The following is a 19,892-nucleotide window of genomic DNA, read 5'->3' as shown; positions in this document are numbered from 1 at the left end:
GTCCAAAAGCAATAAAATCGATGCCGTGCACCGTATGTTATATGTGCGAGTGAAAGCGTATGACGGTGAGCCAAGCAATCGCAGCTAAATCTCGCGCCGCCTTCTATCATACACAAGACTTTAGGGGGAGGCTAGGGAAGAGAAGAGCTCCGGGCAGCCCGGCCAGACCGCTGTATCTTGGAAGCCATCTGTGACGGGTACAGAGTCCGTGCTGTGTTATGTTTTTGTGGCTTAGTTTGCGTTAATGCGAGCGGCAGCACGAAGATCAATTCGCTCGCTGCTGCTGCTATGTTTCCTCACTGCAGCATTTTCACGAGTTTCTGCAGTCGTTGAGTGAGATGTGCTCATGTTTGCTTGTGCGTGCATGATACCTGCTTGTTAATTTAGTTAGTATGCCTATGTTTACAAGTTTATACAGCCTATAGAACTACATATATATATATATATACACCATGCCTTGCTTTATGACATGCAGTATATGCGGCTTATATTGCCACATCATTCTATTACTAAAGTCGCTTATACCGTGTCTTATACCCCTGTCAAGCGGGCAAGTTAAGTGCACTTACTGGGAGTGCACTTCGGGACCTTGAGTCACACTTTAGACAGCGCGCTTCTTAACGGGAAAACAGAGTGCACTCCCAGTAAAAAAAAAAAAAAATGGCGACAGACTAAGAGCGCGTTTTTAAAGGTGTAAATTAACAAGAGAAAGCTGCTAAAAAGCGATTGTTTTAAGTAGAATTATATATAAAAACAAACTTCATCTATTTGTCTCAACAAAAAACGAAGACGTTTTTATTATAAATCTGTTGCAAGTCAATGCTGGCCAAGACGAATGCCTAGCAAATCCAAAACAACATGGCGGCGTGCGGCGAGGCGGCAGTTGATCCTGCTAGAACAGAATATGAGCAGTTATATATGAGCAAAGACGGCGAGTTCGATATTTAGCTACACTGCAAAATGCCACGCACACGGCTCAAAGCACGACCGGCATGGTCCCCCCCCACCCCCCAGCACGCTTTCACACCAAAATAAACACGACCTGAATGAACCTGGCGGAGCCGCAGTGCCGCATCATTCTGGCGCCGTTAGTTGCGTACATGATAAATTCGTTTCTTTATTGTGCTATTTCGCTTTTCGATAAACACAAATTATATTGTTAAAAGCTGTTCACTAACTGAAATGAACTTCTGTGTCCTTTTTCTATGCATTACATTTTGCGTCGTTGAAAGCGTTGGCGACGAGGCTACGTACTCGGCCAGCAAAGTGCATTCCGTGAACGTACTCCGACTTGAGTGCACTCATCTGAGAGTACACTCCGCTGCGACGTTAAGATTTGGGAAAGTGCACTTAAAAACTGAGTGCGCTCGCCGTAAGTGCACTTAACTTGCCCGCTTGACAGGGGTATTACATTCTTGACAAAGTTATTCCTCGGAATTTTGTGAATGACAACCCACAAACAAATATGAAAAAAAAAAACACTGACAGCACATGGCTTTTATGTTACAGCTTCTCAGACTTCAATATTAACGTTGTAAAACAATAACAGAAACCTGAAGATTGTGTAATTTTTTTGGTGCGACTGTGCACTACGTTCGGAATCGGCCCATTTAAGAGGCCACGTTTCTAGCAGATAGCTCGCCTTCGTGAATAATGTTCGCTGCCAACATTTGCCAGTGAACATTACGGTTACATAAGCTGCAGTTGCCAGGAAGTGTGAGAGGCAGTTGGGGATCTTTGAATGCTATCGCGTTCCACTCTTAGAGGCGAAGCTTAAGTGCCCACCAAGTTTTTTTACGTTGTGCATATGTTTCATGGGGTCGGATGGATGCATCCCTAGTGTATTATTGTCAAATAGTAGACATTTCCACATCTTTTGCATGGAGACCACATTCTGTAAACTTTACAAAACTAGCTGAAGGATTGAAAATCCTTTACCAGTTCTGCAGCTGTATGCTTTCTATAATTCTGACTATGCAACAAATGTGGCAAAATGAAAGCTTCATATTCTTCCTCTTTTTTTTCTCCCCCTTCTTTTTTCCTTTCACCCTGCTTGGCACATATTTAATGGTGGTTTTTTGCACTCTGGATTTTACGGGAATCTTCGAGTTCATGTTACTGCTGGCCATTTGTGTGGTGCAGTCACAATGTGTAACATGGAGGCATGAGCTGTAATGTCGCTGCTGGTGATGATATCTTTGCTCTAGACTGGTGCCTCTGAAGAAGGCACAGGCTTCCATTTGAATTTTGAGCTGTTTTCGTGGCACACGTCGGTGTGATACTTTGCAGGCAGGATTATCACCACATGTGATCTACACACTGCGCTGTTTCTTGGTTTTTGGTTTTTGAGTGCCCAGATATAGTCTCAATAGGGAAGATATCTGTAAGCAGACCTTGCTTCTGCTGTTGTTTCATACAAAATATGCGTCTGGTAGCATATTGTGATTAATTTTCCTACTGTCTGGAACTTTGGTTGTTGTTTGATAGCCAATTTCTATATGCACCATTTATCTACATACTAGCAATACTTTTCAGGTGGACTCCTGTACATCCACAAGTCTTCAGTGTTCCTGAACTGAGCCGATACATCACTGACTGGTCAGAGAGCGTCAGAAAGTGGGTTGCAAATGTGATTCTTCTCCGAAAGACCAACCCAGGATTGGTGCGTTGTATCCTCTCTATCTTTACAATTATAAATGGTGTTGGAGGTGAGGTCTTGAAGGGTTGCTAATTGTGGTTTTGTGGACCTGTTCCATTTAAAAGCTGTAACACTCTTAAACACTTTAGATATCTATTGAGCTTAACTGTTCAACGGAATAGTATTTTGTAGAAGCTATAGAGACATTCCTGTACTGTATTTAAAAACAAAATGCTTTCAAAAGGCCCGTTCCATGATTTGTAAAGTCTGTAATTAGTGCTATGTGTAGTACATTTAGGTAGGAAGTATACCGTATCTACTTGCATAATGATCACACTTTTTTTGTCCAAAAAATTGGCGCAAATTCAGTGGTGCGATCATTAAGCTGATTAAAATTTCCGCGACAAGAAAAATAAAATTTTTTCGTCCTGCATTTGCTGCGGGATGACAACAGGTCAACAAACAGACGGCTGCTGCTGTAACAGTGAGGGACACCAAAGCAAAAATGGTGGCCAGCGGAGCAAGCTGAACGCCGAATGCGATTTTTTTTTCTTTTCGTGTGTACATTACACGCATTGATACAGTTTCTTCCGTATCACTTATGAATAATATTGTTAATATCTGCAAAGCTATGGCAATAACGTAGCCATGTCCACTTTGAGGTGATAAACAGAGATGGGCGTGCTTAGCTGCCAGTGACATAGAAACACATGGCGGGTATGCTGCTGGAACTGTGGCATTTTTCTTCACTACTATCCTAATATGGCACATTTCCGCTAAGAGTGGGCGAATATCTTAGCCGTGTTACAAGTGTCGGCATATGAATAGGGTACCCCTGTAACGTATCAGTGTAAACGTGGCTACTATCGGTGCCGCTTGCATTTTGTTGCGTGCCCACGAGTGCAGACGAGAAGAATCGAAAGGCACCCTTTTTGTTGTTGTTGACCACAACCATTATACAGCCTACAAATAATAAAGCGAAGGCAAGTTTGGTTGTACCTTTTATTTTTAATGGAACTGTGGACAGTGATGAAAGGAATAAAATGTGGCATCTGCTTAAGAATGTTTGGTGCGGGCAGACCGCTTGGTATGTCTTGAAGAGTCGTTTGTGTAGCATTCGACAGCATTCAACATATGGTAAGCACGATCACCATTAGCTAGACTTGGCACACGGCATATCGCTGCGGCAAGTTCGGGGTGCGATCATTACACGAGAAAGAAAAAAAAAATACAACTTTGACCACAAAAGTGAGGGATGCGATCATTACGTGAGTGTGACCATTATGCAAGTAACTACAGTATTTACTGCCACTCTGTATATGACATTGCTTAGTTAAATTTATTATTCAAATGTCAAGTGCATGGTGAGAAAAATGTTATCAATTGCCATGTGTTCTTTCCCGGTGACTATGTTTTATTGGCTAACAAATGTTCAGAGTTATCGCCCAGAATAAGACGCACCTTTCTGTATAGAAAATTTCATAAATATTATTGTTGGTTCTATCTGTTGTTTATGTTCTCGCTGAGCCTTGTGTAATTAGCAAGATTATGTGGACTGCAAGAATAGTGCTGTACATTCTAGAACTTACGCGAGCACCAGTGATAACATTGGAAGGCTCAATGAGCTATGTATAAATAGCCGATGCTATTCTTGTCATTGTAGATAAGTGTGCTTGCTGGTGCCATTGTGCTGAGTGTTGCTTGTTTTGCTGGGCACAGGTTCGCCCACTAAACAGTTAGTGTTGCACAGTGTGCCACTGTGGTTGTTCGCAGTCACTACAATGTGATTGAAGTGACGGGGAACAACATTAAATTTCAACATTACAACAACATTACATTCACTTTGTATTGCAAAAGAAATGTAATGTGTTCATTTTGGGTAGTACTTGATAAAGCATGAACGAAAACACAGGCAGAACACAGCCTTTGCAGGTGTGCTACCTTCCCCTGTTGCCTTACTGTGGTAGTTTAGTCATATTCTGTGTTGCCTGTTTCCATCAGGGACACACCTAGGCTGATAAGCCTGGTGCTTTCTTGCACATGGTGATTGTTTGCAACGTAGCGTGCAAATGTATATGACCAGCATTATCTGAATAGTGATTCCAGGGCACCTGCTTAGCATCCGTATAGTGATTAGAAAGCACAACTCCCACGTCTCACTTCGTTACCAGGCATGTTCACATGCAGTCTACTATACTGTTGGCACTGCCACCGGCACAACATGGTGTCATGGTTGGGTGCATGCGGGGCCTGTGTGTTGAGGGTTAGGTCTCCAGAAATTCAAGAAGTTCGCAGTGTGTTTCGCTGTAGAAATGAAGGCAGCGCTCCTGCTTTGCAGCTCTCTGCATACAGTAATCCAGCCGGACAGTAAACTGGAAGCTACAAACAGCCGACAGTTTAATGTTGAATTCATCTTATGCGCCGTCAATGTACCTCACCTCCAGCACTCCTGGTGGCTGCCAGGGTGCTGTTTACTGCTGCATAGCAGCAGTTGCCTCATGTGGTGCATTGTGCGAACATGTTGCCCCACAAATTGTTAGAACAGCGACCAACAAGCCATGCGCACCGCTAAACATTGCTGTTGCTATCACTGCTTCGCCTTTTTTTTTTTTCTTTAATTTGGTCCAAGGTACAGGGCATGTTTCAGTAACAATGCAGCAATTCAACATGCACACTACATAGGAAAAGTGTCCATTGTGAATGTCATATGAGAGCACACAAGATAGAATAGCTTTCCTCTCTCTCTCTCTCTCTCTCTCTCTCTCTCTCTCTCTCTCTCTCTCTCTCTCTCTCTCTCTCTCTCTCTCTCTCTCCTTTTTCCTTTCTTTATGCTGCTTCATAAAGACCGCTATGGGCATCACCATATTTGATACTAACTGGTCTGTGGCGGGCATCTGGAGCGTGTATATTTTCAGACAACTTTAACAAACCTACAGAGCCAAACAGCACTCATGAAAATGTCTTGCATTCACTTGAGCTTAAATTGTGGAAGAGAAAAGAAAAACATCTTATTTATAACAGCAAAATACTAAGACAATACTTGAGCATTGACTTATCCCTCTGCTTTTCTCTTTTGCATTTTGGTAAAATGCAAAACTGTCGTACATGGAAGCTACACTGATTCCAGTATCTGTCCCAAGAAACTAAAAGCCCTGCCACTCTGCCAGACTACTCAACGCAGTAACACATGTGCAAAAGCTCTGCCCCTGTAGCATTTCTTTCATTGGCATAGAAAGTTATAGGGAAGCCAGTGCTCAAAGCTACCATACTCGAAAAAGCAGATGCTTCCTGTGCTTTAGATGTTCTACAAACTGGCTTGCCTACTTATGCAGGAACACCCCCATTTTCCTTTTTATGTTTTTTATGTTATGTTTTATGTTTCACAGCAGAAACAGTTGCGTGGTGGCTGAGCAGCTACAGCATTCCACTGCGGAGGGTTTGTGGGTTTGGTTCCCAGCTGCTGCCGTCACACATTGACAGGGGCAGAACTCAAAAACGTTTGTTTTACACAGTCGCACGTTAAAAAAACTCCTGATGGTTATAAGAAATCTGGAAAAGGTTAGGAAATAGGCGCGCTTTTTAAACGTACAGACGGCGCCGTAAATATACGGCATCAGCCATTTTGGGCTTGTTCGTGATGCCGTATATTTACGTCATTGACCCTGAAAGGGGTTAATGTAGATGCCACGACTTCGGCCTTTGGTTCCTACAACCTGCTAAACTTAATCCAAACACAATTGTCCTCAGCGAGCTGCAGTGCACTTAGGCATTGGACTCATGGCATCACCCCGCGGTGGCCGCGGTATCTACGCCATGTAGCCGACCACAACTTGATGTCAGCTATCGGCCAACAGCAGCCATCTAAGGGAATGACCAAATAGTGCATCCGATGATGAAATAGTGTGTCTAGAAGAGAGTGAGGATAGGGCCTTTTGTTGAGAAGAGAGCATTTGAAAGGTTACTTCGCGATCCACTTGCAAGCTTCATGTACTGCATACGACAGCAGAACTTGGCTGAGATGTTCACAGCAGCGTATGTTACCCGCAGACTGTGTTATTTCACCAAGCCCAAGGGTTGGTTCAGGGCCCCTCACCAGGCCACATAGCAAATTTTGGTTATATGCCGGAAATTGTTACGTGCCCTCTAGGAAGTGTTCTACTGCAGGAATGTTTCAAGTTGGTTCTTCGATAGCTGATATAGACATACTGTAGTGCCACAAACCCATGATGAGTAGGCGAGCATCACCATCAACATAGACACTCTCTCCACTTTCCCTCGTCTAGCCTCCACAAGCGAAATTCCTTCTCTGCATTCTCTCATACTGAAACTGGAGGATTGCGTGATGCGTACGTCACAGGCCCCACCTCTCTCTCTCTCTGTTTGCTTGCTTTTTGCTGCATGATGCACTTTTGCTGACGGTCTTGCGTGCGAGCTGTTGCGTTTGTCTCATTTCTCACAGTGCACAGTTTTGCGCGCTTTGCACAAGAACACCTGACTAGCTGTATAAGTCAGGGCTACACAAACACTGAGGCAGATGCAAGTGAATCACAGAGCATGAGCATACACTGGTACATGGTACAAAATGACATAGTTTCACTCTATGCGTGAGGAAACTGCACAACATTGGAACAAGCAGACAGAGTGGAAGTACATCTCTCTTGCTATGGTATAAAGTAAAACAAAAACACGCAGACATTCAGTTTGTAGATTTTATTATTTCTCTAAACTTTAATTCATCTATTGAAGCAATAGCTCAAAGAAATAACTGCTGTTGCCTTGAATAACTTTCAAAGTCACGTGCCGCTGCCACAGCATGACAAACTACGCAGGTGCACTTGCTCGATTGATGTCGTCTCTCCAGCTGGGAGCGCGGTACCCATGAGGAGAAGGGCGCAGGGTGTTTGGTTTGAAATCTCAGCTCTTTTCGTGGTGCTTAGTGGTGTAATACTTTACAGGCGTAATTGTATGTGCGCATTGTATGCACTGCACTCGTCAGTTCAAATGGCCAGACCTTGGGAGGCACTTTGTGGGAGCAGTGCTGGTAGAAATGGCGTGCCTATTGCTCCTTGCTTTTTCTTTCTGCGGGCTGCTTATGGCAACCTTTACAGGTTGGCGTCTATCAATCATGCATGAGGATGAGAAAGGATTGGTGATAGGACACGCAGAATTATTTAACAACTGGCACTCCCAAGTTTCTGGGCAAATGTGGAAGGATGTGCAGCGTGCAGGTGTATGACCGATGGTTAGTGCCTATGAGCATTGCTGACATTGCCTATTGGGTAGGGGGGAGGGGAGGTGTTTAAAGGCTAGCAATTTATTATGCTAGATTTCAGGTTCCCTGCTGGGTGTAAGGGGATATTTGACTTGCATTGTCACAGTAGGATTGTCTACAACTTGGGAACATTTTCTTACCTATTCGAAAAGTGTTTCGTTGCCTCTTTAATGTTTTCATGGAAGCAGAATAGCAGTAAGTTAGGTTGGTTGTGTCATTCACATGTTAGTGCACTGTACCTGGAAACACTTCTTTGTGCAAATTTGTTTATGACTGCCATTGCTTTATCTTTCTTCTGCAGTTCTGCATTCTGGCGTCATCAACTTTTGCTATTACGGCTGTTTTGGGAAGAATGGTGTCTGGTGTCCTCATACTTTACAGTCTGTGTAAGTTCACAAGAAGCTCTTCTCAGTTTACCAACACTGAAAGCCACCCTCCGTTCACCTAATGTAGAATTTTCCTTTTTTTTTTTTTCAGTGATGGCTGTTACCCTTGGTCCTGGAATTGCACTGTATGTTATACCAGCCACATGGTATGAACAGGCAGACGCACTTATGAGAATTGCATCCGGGAAGCCACCTAGGAGGAAGCAGCGTAGTAAGTGAACATCCTTGTCTTCAATTCCTGGCTCCACTTGGTATGATTAAGTATTTGTTTGTTTTTAGGGGTTCTTGAAGAGTGACATCTTTAATTGAATATGAATATACTATTTGAGAACAGCCTCCAATTATCAAATCAAATACCGTATTTCTAAACTCACTGAGATATTGGAATCACCTTTCTTCCGACATTGTTTCCATTAATGATAATACCCGATTTAAACATGCCTTAGCTAACATTGTATAATTAGGATTTACCATACCTTAGAATGCTTTGTGATATTATGTTTATTACGTTCATTATTATTTTGTTATTATTATGTTACTATGCACTGTGTTTATTCTATACCCACTCCCCTCTGTAATGCTTCGGCCCTGAGGGTAAAATAAATAAATAAATTTTATGTGGGGTCCATTTGGTAGAGAAAGAGGCTTATAGACATATTTACGTGGCTTAGTTAAATACATGTAATGCTGTTTGCAAATAGACGTTCAGACATCTGAGGAGCTTACAAATGATAAACAACTGCTTTCAATTATATCTGGTGCACCGTTACAATGAGTAATAAAAAATGAAAACAGCACATCAACAGGTGCACAGGGTGTGGAGTTTCTTCTAAACAAGAAGTGTCAAACTACAGCACCATTCATTGTTTTGAAGGGACTGAAGCATGGTGGGAATAGCCCAATAAGAAATTGCTTTGTCTAAAAAGAGAGGCATTCATAATGAATTGCTGGAAATTATTGGCCATAATTTATCTACTCCGTCTACCCCATGCATTTCCTTAGGAACTGGCGCTCCTACGCAGTAACTGCAGCTCCCCTGCAGCAGAATCATTCGGAATGTTCCTTACTTTCATCGTCCTCTCTTCACTGAGACTCCAAAAAGTGTTGTTCCTCAAATACATATTCAAAAGAAACCATTATTCAACAATTTTGAATAGTGTATTCTCGAATCAAATCAAATGGCCAAGACTATTCTGATTTGTATTCAAAACAGAATTTTGGCACCCCTAGTTATCTTGCAAATGAACAGTATTTTTGACACAGTGCATATATGAGGAATATATATTTGTTTGCCCAAAGTGCTGATGAGAATAAGGGGAACAAATGAGCTTCATTCTTTTGTTACAACTGTACGGAGTCAACAGAGACTGTCAGAGAGGTTAAGTTTAAAGATAAATGTGTTTGCAGGCTGTGTATTTTGATGTGCAGTATACTGTCCAAACATTACAAATAACCTTTGTCATATGCTTGTTCCTTAGCTTAGCACCTAAACTGCACATCAGTGGGCACAAGTTAAGCTTTCTGCATTCTGGCAGGCAGGACTTATGTTCTCCCAAGCTTCAGTGCAGCATGCATATATACGTAGCTATTAGTATACGCTGAAAATTTCACTTTTGGTTGCCTATGTCAAGTTCAGACCATTGTATGTTCCTCTGTAGTTTCATCATTGTGCAAGTCTGTTTTGTGTCCATTATCTTTTTGTCTGTTTGGTTGCAGAGGCAAAGGCTTACCATATTATGTAATGTTCATAAGAGACTGCAGACTGTTTTTTTTGACCAAATGTATCTGTTTTGCTTCAGTTAAATTTAAGTTTCATGTTAGAGCTATCATCAGGTCAAGCCCCAGCATGCTCCAGCATGCAGCCAGAAGGTGTGGAGCTGTCTTTGTGCAGCTGCTTTCTCTTGGCATGTGTAGCATTTCCTGTGGTCCCATAGAAGTCTATTGTGTGCACATGCTTTTTAACACAACCCTGACATCCTTCTTAACCTTAACTAACTCTTATAGCGTCAGCAATCTAGCTTCCTACCAGTCAAGAGGAAAATCTTGGTAAGCCACCATGGCCAGCTTGTTGTAACAAAAAGATATTTAGTTATTTAGCTATTTAGCTATTACAAAAAATAAAGTGGAAAGAAAGGTGTTGTTACTGTATTTTTTGTGGATAATCCGCCACTGCATATAAGCCACACCCAACTACAACCCAGAAAGGGGGAAAAAAACAATCCATGCATGTAACCCCTGGAAATAACTGCATAGAACGCTCAAATTTTTTGCAAGAACAGTCTCCATTGGTGGACGTACAACTTGTCCACGTTGTATGTACAGCCAGCTGCTCGTTCACACCCCTCCCCCATTTTTTGGTGATGCTGATTAAGCTGGATTTGCATGACGTACGTGATCACTGACCAATCCGTCACGTGACATGTGACGTGAATAGGATCACTTATCAGCTAACATTCACATGATTGAAGATGACAGCATGGACGGAGCAGTCTTCGCATGGGCAAGGGTGGTGAAGCAAATGCGACCGAGCCAAAAATTCCAACAATAAAATGGCTCTCCCCCGTATCGCAAAGGGCTTCACGTGAACCTAGGAGGCGCCGCGAGAAGGGGTCACACATGAGTTTGCCGCCGCCACGTGCATTATTCACTAACTACTAAGTGCGAAATGGCAACCCATAAAGAGGAGGAGAAGGAAGCTTCAACACGCACGGATGCCTTGAGGCTTAAGTTCACTCATCTACGGTGTCGGTTTTGCATAGAAGTGTATACAAAATTAGTACACTACGCAGGGAGCGCCAAAGTTAGAAATTGTGACTCCCACACATCAACAAAATAGAAAAAAAAAACAAGATATCCATCAAGTACCGTATTTACACGATTGTAAGTCGACTCGAATGTAAGTCGACCCCCCCATATCGCTTGACCGGAAAAAAAAAAAAAAAACCCCCGAGGGCGCATTCGATAACGAAAATTTATTAGTAGCTGACATGGTCATTGGACTACTCGTCTTCACTAGTGCTGCCATTGTCATCGTTGCTGCGGTCCCACAGCGCGTCGTGGTCCAGCGAAATTTCAAATTTGGCAAACGACCGCACCAGGACATCTTGCAAAACAGCAGCCCACGCCAAATGCACCCAACCACACGCAGCCGTCAGGGAGGCTCTTTTGACAGGTCCGGTTGGCGTAATTTCGCAGTCTTCTGCCGCCAGCCACTCGTACTCACGGCGGAGCAGAACCTTAAAATTAAGGCGGAGGTCCGGGCTTATTTCATGACCACGTCGCACTTCACTGGCAGGGACCGATCATGCATTTCAGCGACGTACGCCGCAAGCTTAGCCTACAGCTCCGGAAAGCGTCCATACTTCGGCACGTGGGAAATTTCTCACTTGCCGTCACACAGGTGAAAATTTCGCTTCGCTGCAGTCACCACTCTTGCACCACCCGTTTAGAAACATCGAAATTGCGGCCCGCTGCGCAGTGATTTGTTTCTTCGGCGTAAAGGATGGCAGCCCTCTTGAACACTGCTGTGAACGAGTGCCGAAAGATTAGTGGGCTTCCAGCACTCATGACGACTGGGGAAGCGTAGAAGTAGCACGTAGCCGAAGTGGAGCGCGTCAAGAAGTTGGTCAAATTAATACCAATGCCTTTAAACAGAGAAAGAGAAACCCGCGAGCGATGTCTGCTCTTCCATGAACTACCGATACTCCCTGCAAGCACCACCGTTCTGAGGGTGCCGCCGCAAATGGGAACAGCGGCGCTTTTATCAACTATCGACACCCCCCCATGAGTGTTGCATGCACTGTAAGACTCTCAAAAATGTTAAAAAACCCTTCCGAAAAGCGAACAAACACACGGGATAGCGAAAAGATACGGGTAGGGCCATAGAGCAAACATAAAATTGTAACTGCGTTGTAGCTCTCTTTGGTATGGCTTTCTTTGGCGGGGCCATGTTTTGGTTTCGATTGTAAGTCGACCCCCCAACTTCAGACTTTCAAATTTGAAAAAAGGGGTCGACTTACAATCGTGTAAATACGGTAGTGGTTACGATAACTTTAAAGACAATATGAAAAAGTAAAGAACAGTGCAAAAAAGAAAATACTATAAAGCTCGTTAGACAAACGATGGCAAAGAAAACTTCTGTAATAAACAAGCAATGTCAGTCAACTATACAATAAAAATGGGGGCAATGTAACATGTAGCATTATTGCTATGTCAATTATTGTTATTTCGTCACAAAAGTCAGTTGTTAGGATGAAGAGTGTTGTTGCATAAAATATTTTGAGGGGTGGCTTCATGGCAGCGTGTGCCGCGATGCGATGCATGAAGGCCGACCTCAAGACAGTTTTCCGCCATTCAAGTTTTGTTGGTGAAATTTGGATATAATCTGCACGCTGACTTTAATGTTAAATTTTTTATATATCTGGTGGGGGTAATACGCACAAAAAAATATGGTACATTTTACTTTTGTTAGGTTGAGGTTCATTATGTCAAAGTTTGACTGCATTGGTAAAACGTGTAGCTGAGATTGAACCCAAAGGAAAGTGCGGGACAGTGTGCTCTCTAAAAAGTTCAGGCATGGCTGTCTTTCTTATTGTGCTGTTGCACCATCTATACTTGATTTCCTGTAATAATTAGCCTTTCACCTTGTTTCCCAAAAGCTCACCTTCCTCAATCTTCTAACCTCCTGCATCCTTTCTGTGCTCTTCAGATGATGATGATGGTGGTGGTGTTGGGGAGGGTTCTGGTCCCACTAACACTGAAGAAGAGCAAGATGAGCTGGAGGAGTTTCTGCCCAAGATGGACGAAAGGCTTTTGGCAAAGCAGCTCAGCCTGTCTCTGGAGTCTGACACGAGGTCGAGCACGCACAGTGACACATCACTTCTGCCTCAAGGGCTTGCCACTGCACCGCCTCTAGATTCCCTGGGTTGGTGTCCTGTCCTCCTCTTTGGCTATGAAAAATTATTGTTGGTGAATGCAAGTGCATGTGACAGCCGTCATCAAGTTGAGCAAGCACGAGGTAGGATCGGAGCCTTTACTGACAAGGGCTCTCTTACTTACCGATAGCCCAGTTTCAGACGGAGTGAAAAGGGAAACATATATGCTCAATTTTTGTTCTTTATAACCTTATGAAGCCAGAGAGGTCTCTGGAAAAACTAACTTTAAAAAATATATGTATATATATAGATGTAGCAATAAGGGAAATAAAAGTGGATGAAAAAGCAACTTGCTGCAGGTGGTGCCAAGGCATAAAACAACCTCTTATGCTAAATTTTGCGTTTGAAATTCAAGTGCCTGTATTGTAGAAAGCGTGCAACAGTGAACGATTTTGATGCCGAAACAGGGGAAAACGCGGCCATCACCACTCACTGACAGTGAGACAGAACCCAGAACCTGAGAACTTTCGTCGCTCTTCAGCATTACTTCTGGGATTAGGCGGCACTAGCAGTGGGCTAAAAATTTTGAAGGTCACGGTTTGTGATTTGCATCATATCTGCTAAACACCAGGCACTATTGCCATTTTAGCATTATTGTACCTGAACTTGTCAACTTCTTTGGCTGTTTAGTGTTACACTTTTCTATTTATAGACTGGCAGCTTTCTTAGCAGTGCGATAAAACAAGTGGAAACAATGCACTATTGACTTTCTGAAGATCACAAATTTGCTTTCATGCAGATAAGTACAGTTGCCACTGGATTTTTCTTGCATGGAAGGGGCCACAAAATTTTCTTAATTATCGGGCAGTTGGAAAAGGCAAATTTGAATGATAAAAACTTTATTTTGTTGAATTTAAGAGTCTGTGATGAAAGATACGGTTTCGTGCCTTGTCGACAATACCTTCACATGAATGGTGCGAGGCAAGGCCAGCCACGCTTCCGCATTCAGTTTGCCCCTGCGGCTGATAGTGTTGCCTACAGTGGGATGACACTATCATGAAAAGCGCCAGCAGTGGGGGGCGAAAGCTTCCTCTGCCTTTTCCTTCAATGCATCTCTGAAACTTGAGATTACACTATCTCTAGTACTAAACATGTGGGAAGACAGTGTTAATGATATGCCATGCCATGTCGGCACCCCCACTCTTTGCGTTTTTGCAAACGCTGCAGATTACCGAGGGTGCGTAGGGGCTGACTATGCAATCAGCCCAGTCACAGCTGCTCTAGAATAGGAGACGCGTGCCAACCTGTGCCACCTTCTCTCCCTTTCTCCTTACTTGCTCGGGAAGACTCAAAGCCAGACCTCATCAAGCCACTATCATTCTTGGCTCACCCTCGCAAGCTTTCACTCGCACCCAAAGCATACAGCGCACTGTGCTCAATAGTATCTTATTGCAATTGGACTTTAACGCTGCTCTGCTTCAACGGTCGGTCGCTCTTGGTTGCAGGCGCGCAATTCGAGAGGTGCGAGAGGATTTGACAGCCACTGGTAATTCATCCATTTGGTCATCCGTGTCCGTGGAAGTTTCCGTGTATTGTCTCGATATCCCTTTGAAGCAGCAGTGAAATTTTGTTGTATGGAAATTGTGTATTAATGCACTTCATTAAATTCTGGTCCTAAATACATGGTGTTCTATGGACATGAAGTTAAAAAAGGTTGAGTGCTTCATTATGTTGAGAATTTCATTGTACTGAAGTTCGTTATATCAAGATTTAACTGGTGGTTTGCAAACATCACCATCATCACCACCAGCCTATTTATGTCCACTGCAGGAAGAAGGTCTCTCCCGACGATCTCCAAATTCCCCTCTTATCTCTGTCACAAGCACAGCAGCACCTTATAAAAAAAAATATTGCAATAAATTTTATGGCAAGATTTGGATGAACTGTCGATGATGTGGCATGCCTAAAAGTGGCCAGGCCCCTTCAGATAAATGTAAACCCACCGCTTGCTTTCCTCGTGGCTTTCACGTAGATCAATGGGCAGCAAACACAGCATTTAACCTTTATAAAGGTTCCAGTCATTGAACAATAATTCAGGTTTGACAAGGACTGCCTCTAAGCCCGAATAAACAAGACTGGAAATGAGTGACTTTATTCTACAAGTGGCCAGATAAGGTGTGCCATATTTCTTGGTTTACCACTTTTGGGGTTCCTTTCACATTTGCGGGGTTGCATGTGACTAGCATCAGAAGAATTTGCACCTATGAGTGACAGCATTCGTGGCACAATGCCAAGAGGCATGCCATCTTATTATAGTAACGAGAACACCTTTGTTGTTGGCTGACACGTTCAGTGCTAGTCACACAAAATGTCACAAAAGTCAGAAGTATATCTTCGAAAGTGATTGTCCAAGAATACAGTAAAACCTCGTTTAACCGTACCCGCTTAAACATTAGTTTCGTTCTAAAAGTAGTAAAGTTAAATTCTCGACTCGGCAGCCATTGGAACATAATGCGTTTTGTATCCGCATGAGCCGTACAAGCTTATTGTGTACGTATTGATCAACACGTAGTGTTTCCACTCTTCATCGCGCAATCGCAGTGGTGCGTCGTCACCACCAGGCAGCCCGGCAGAACAAGCCTCAGAGATCAGAACAACGGCCTCCAAGCGCCCTGTGCGTTTGTGCGTCAAGCCACGTCGACGTAAACATCATTTTGGGGTCGTGCCGGAGAGCGTTGAGGCGTCGTGCAAGCTAAGACTCACTTCATGCCAAAGCTCGGTTAAAAAAACTCCGTGTGCTTAGCATAGAAGAAAAGTTGTACATTGTTTGTGCTATTGAACGTGACACGAAGTCGGTGCTGGTGCGCGACAGGGATCCACCCTTGACCATGTGTGGCATATTGAATGCGAAGAAGTTGCTTGGTAGCGCTGCTGCGACCGCAAAGAGATGTCGGCTACGAGGTTCGACTTTCCACCATCGTTGCCTCTGTTGCCGATGTGTCGCCTAACAACAGTGATGAGGATGACACGGAAAGCAATAGCACGGACGATTCAGGCCCGAGAGTGCCAGAAGCTGCGCGTTACGTCAGCCTCATGAATGCAACCGTCGCAACGAGAACAGCACCCCACAATGAAAAAGGCGCCCCGCAACTACTGCAGCCCTACTACGCACGTGCACGGAGAATACGTCCTATGCAATGCTAACGAGCAAGCTGCCATGCGAGTGTTTGCTGACAAGAGGGGGCTGGCTGAAAAGCTGGCTTGCAGCTTCAGTAATTAAGAAGCTGCTGTCATTGCTGCTAGGCCGCGGCAGCATCAAACGAAACTAACACTTTGTCTAGTGGGCAAATTAAGTGCACTTACGGGGAGTGCACTTCAGAACCTTGAGTGACACTTTAGGCTACGTGGTGCTAAACGAAAAAACAGAGCGCACTCGCACGGAAAAAAAAAAAAAAATGGTGACAGACTAAAATAACGCTTTTGGAAGATGTAAAGCAAAATAAAAAAATCTAAAAAGCGATTGCTTTAGTTCTATCATAAATAAAAAAAAACAATTTTAGTCTATATTTACTCAACCAAAAATAAAAATATTTTTATCAGAAGAGTTTACAGGTCAAGGCTGGCCATGATGAATGCCTAGCCAATTCAAAACGAGGGGGCATTTGATCCTGCTAGAACAGAATACCAGCGAGTTCTGTTCTGATTATTTTGTTAAAAGCTGTTCAACAGCTAGAATGAACTTTTGTGTCCTTTTTCTGTGCATTACATTTTGTATCGTTCAAATTGCTGGCGGCGATGCTACACGCTTGACCAGCAAAAATGAGTTCCGTGAACGCACTCCGATCGGAGTGCACTCTTCTGCGAGTACACTCCGCTCGCGACGTAATTCGGGAAAGTGCACTTAACTTGCCCGCTTGACAGGGATATAACAATTTTGTCGCGCAAAGTGAATAAATATAAGCAGGTGATCTTATGCTGTCTTGGTTAAGCAGTATGTACTACCTTTTAATGCATACTTTTTCCAAGCTCTGGCACACTACAGCTTAACGAGGTTTCACTGTATGGTGAAGGCATGCCATGCTGCATCTGCGGCAGGTGCGGCAGTTTTTCTTTTTTTTTTTTTTTTTTTTTTGCTAAGCGTTTCTTGGCGAACATTTGCCACTTTGACGGTATCTATTTATCTATCTAGCTGCCTACGTCTTGGTGCTCTCATGGTCGTTTCATTAACTTACTATGTACCAAAATTGGCATAGTGTGACAAGAATGTATGACAAACATGAATGATTGGTGATGACATGAATATCATAATGTGTGTCGTGTAGGTCATGAAACAGCCACCTAGGTCTTGGTGCTCTCGTGGTTATTTCGTTAACTTGGTATGTACCACATTTGGCAAAGTATAACAAGAGTGTATGACGAACATAAATCATAAATCATGACATGCTTGTCATAAAGTTCGTGATACGGCCACCTACATCTTGGTGCTTTGATGGTCGTTTTGCTAACTTGGCAGGCTCCTCCCCGCACACGGCTTCCCTGCACACGGCTTCGCATGATATTGATTCTCACAGGGCGTGGTATCTGCCAGTTCTTTTTTTCTTTCTTTCTTTCTTTCTTTTCAGGGATTTGCATTCAAAAATCGGTTCAGTGATCTTAGTATGATGCAACTATCAGGTCTAGAAATTCTTTTGTGACATGGCAGAAGCTGTATAAGGGTCATACAGACCAATTTTTGAAGTTGATTTAGGTTTAAGCAGTGCAGAACAGTTCAGTGGTTTTTGACTTCGTAACACCAAGGTGCAATTCAGAATGTCTTGTTAAAAAGTATAAGTACATAAAGATGAGCCCCCTCCCTCCCCCAACTTTTTTCATGGTCATGTTGGCCATTGAAATCTGCTTTGAATTCCCTTATATTGCATGAAAACAGTTGGCTGTCGTTCGTGATGAAAGACTGTTGTGCACATGCTTTGGTTAGGTGAAGTTTCAGTTACAATTTATTTTGGTTGCCTTGAAGTTCATTAATGTATTAGTGTAGAAAAGTTTGTATGCATTTTTATTCTGGCATTTGCTTCATTTTGATGATTTTATAAGTGACATGTACTATGGCCCACTCCACGGCAGCAATCTGCGATTAAGTTCACAATTTCATGTTCGATATTTGGTCACATTGGCTGCCTTAATGAAAGGTAAAATGCAAAGGTGCCCAGATCATACGTTACATAAAAAAAACATGCACAAACAAAACTTACTAACTTGGAACACATATGACCTGAAGTGACTAAAAAATTTGGCAGTCAACTGTAGTTGACATCTACGTAACGTGAAGTGTTGCAGCACAACACGCCAACACTCATTGAGGCTGGTGAGGCCCGTGCATCCTGAGGTAGACATTGTCGTTTTCCTATTGCATAATGTTTCAAGATGGCGGCTGAAAACTGAAACAAAATCGAGCTGGTGGGCCACGCTGTAATACGATGCCACCAGAGTGAAATATGATGGTCACTTTGCACTGCAATACGCAATACGCTTCCAACAGTACTATGCAAACACGTGCTGGAAAACCGATTGGTGCAGATTCTTATTGCGATAGGCTTGATAATGATAGCTGTTAATGCAATCTGCAACGCCTCAGATTTACTGGTACCAGAAGAAAAAACTGAATTTGTGCCAAAATTTTCATGTGACACGGGTGGGCGAGTACTGCGGAGAAGCTGCCGTGGCAAGTGCCTACTGCTATTGTTCGCATGGGATCCAGCGGCCAGAAAAATGTATGCCACAATGGCAGTTCGACGATTTAGTGAACGTTAGTGCCAAAAGATTGTGTGCTCTAGGAATGTATTAACTAGTGAAAAAGAAGCTTAACTGTGTTGGGTCATTTTTGTGTTCTTGATCGCGAACACTGGCACTGAGAAATCGTACAAAACGGGATAGTATCAGTGAGGTTCTACTGTATTTCGAGGCAGGGAAAACCAACATAGTTAACTCGGTGGTTAATGAGGCCTCACTCTACTGTCGAAAACCCATATATCATCATCATCTCTTTTTGGAGTGCATGCAGCAGTGCTACTTCACTGTCCCAGGTTTGTGTGCCACCTGTTTGGACAATTGATGCAATGCACTTTGCCGTATAGTTACCGCTTCTGCTTTTCTGGCCTATAGTAGCGTTTTAAAAGCGCAAATGTGGCACTTCAACCAGTCCTTGAATTTGTCAGTGCCCATGAAACTTTCGGTAGCTTCATGAGTAAATAATCCACCACTAGGGGTTGCCCTTGCCGAATTGCCTTTCTGTGACATTCCATATGGTGATTAGTACTGACCGACAAAATGTAATGAGTACATTTAGGCTGCAAGATTTACATATATATATATATATATTGTATCCATGTTTTTGGAAATAACAGCACAACACAGACAAGAACGAAGGAAACGAAGAACACGGCACAGCGCCAGTGTCGTGTTCTTCTTTTCCTTCATCTTTGTCTGTTTTGCGCTGTTAATTTCCAAAAACATGAATTACCACCAATTTGCCCAATATACGTGTATAACAGTATTATTTTTCAACACAAGTGCATAACTTTTTAGGAGCAGCAAGTTATACCTCAAAGATACATTTTCATTAGGAATAAAGTTAACCGGCTGTAATTATGCAAAATTTAGTTCATTCATTTATTTGAACATGATTTCAGTTTCTCATTATCTTGTCCAGGCATCTTTCTGTGCCC

At 43.1% G+C, this 19,892-nt stretch overlaps 1 protein-coding gene across 9 annotated transcripts in view; it reads left to right on the top strand.

Moving 5' to 3' along the window:
* The window catches only part of LOC142572631 (reticulophagy regulator 3), a 58,435-nt gene that overhangs the window by 22,279 nt on the left and 16,264 nt on the right, over positions 1 to 19,892 (top strand). For 8 of the 9 annotated variants that reach the window (XM_075681881.1, XM_075681880.1, XM_075681883.1 and 5 more), the window contains exons 3-6: positions 2,536 to 2,662; positions 8,212 to 8,296; positions 8,388 to 8,507; positions 13,005 to 13,220. In XM_075681881.1, coding sequence (XP_075537996.1) covers positions 2,536 to 2,662; positions 8,212 to 8,296; positions 8,388 to 8,507; positions 13,005 to 13,220 — 548 coding nt within the window. The remainder of the gene's footprint in view (positions 1 to 2,535; positions 2,663 to 8,211; positions 8,297 to 8,387; positions 8,508 to 13,004; positions 13,221 to 19,892) is intronic. The other variant, XM_075681884.1, reaches the window with a different exon arrangement.

The sequence above is a fragment of the Dermacentor variabilis genome, chromosome 2 (genome assembly GCF_050947875.1).
Source record: "Dermacentor variabilis isolate Ectoservices chromosome 2, ASM5094787v1, whole genome shotgun sequence".
Taxonomy (NCBI): Eukaryota; Metazoa; Arthropoda; class Arachnida; order Ixodida; family Ixodidae; genus Dermacentor; species Dermacentor variabilis.
Note: the sequence above shows the minus strand (reverse complement) of the source record. Positions and strands in the feature narration are given on the sequence as shown.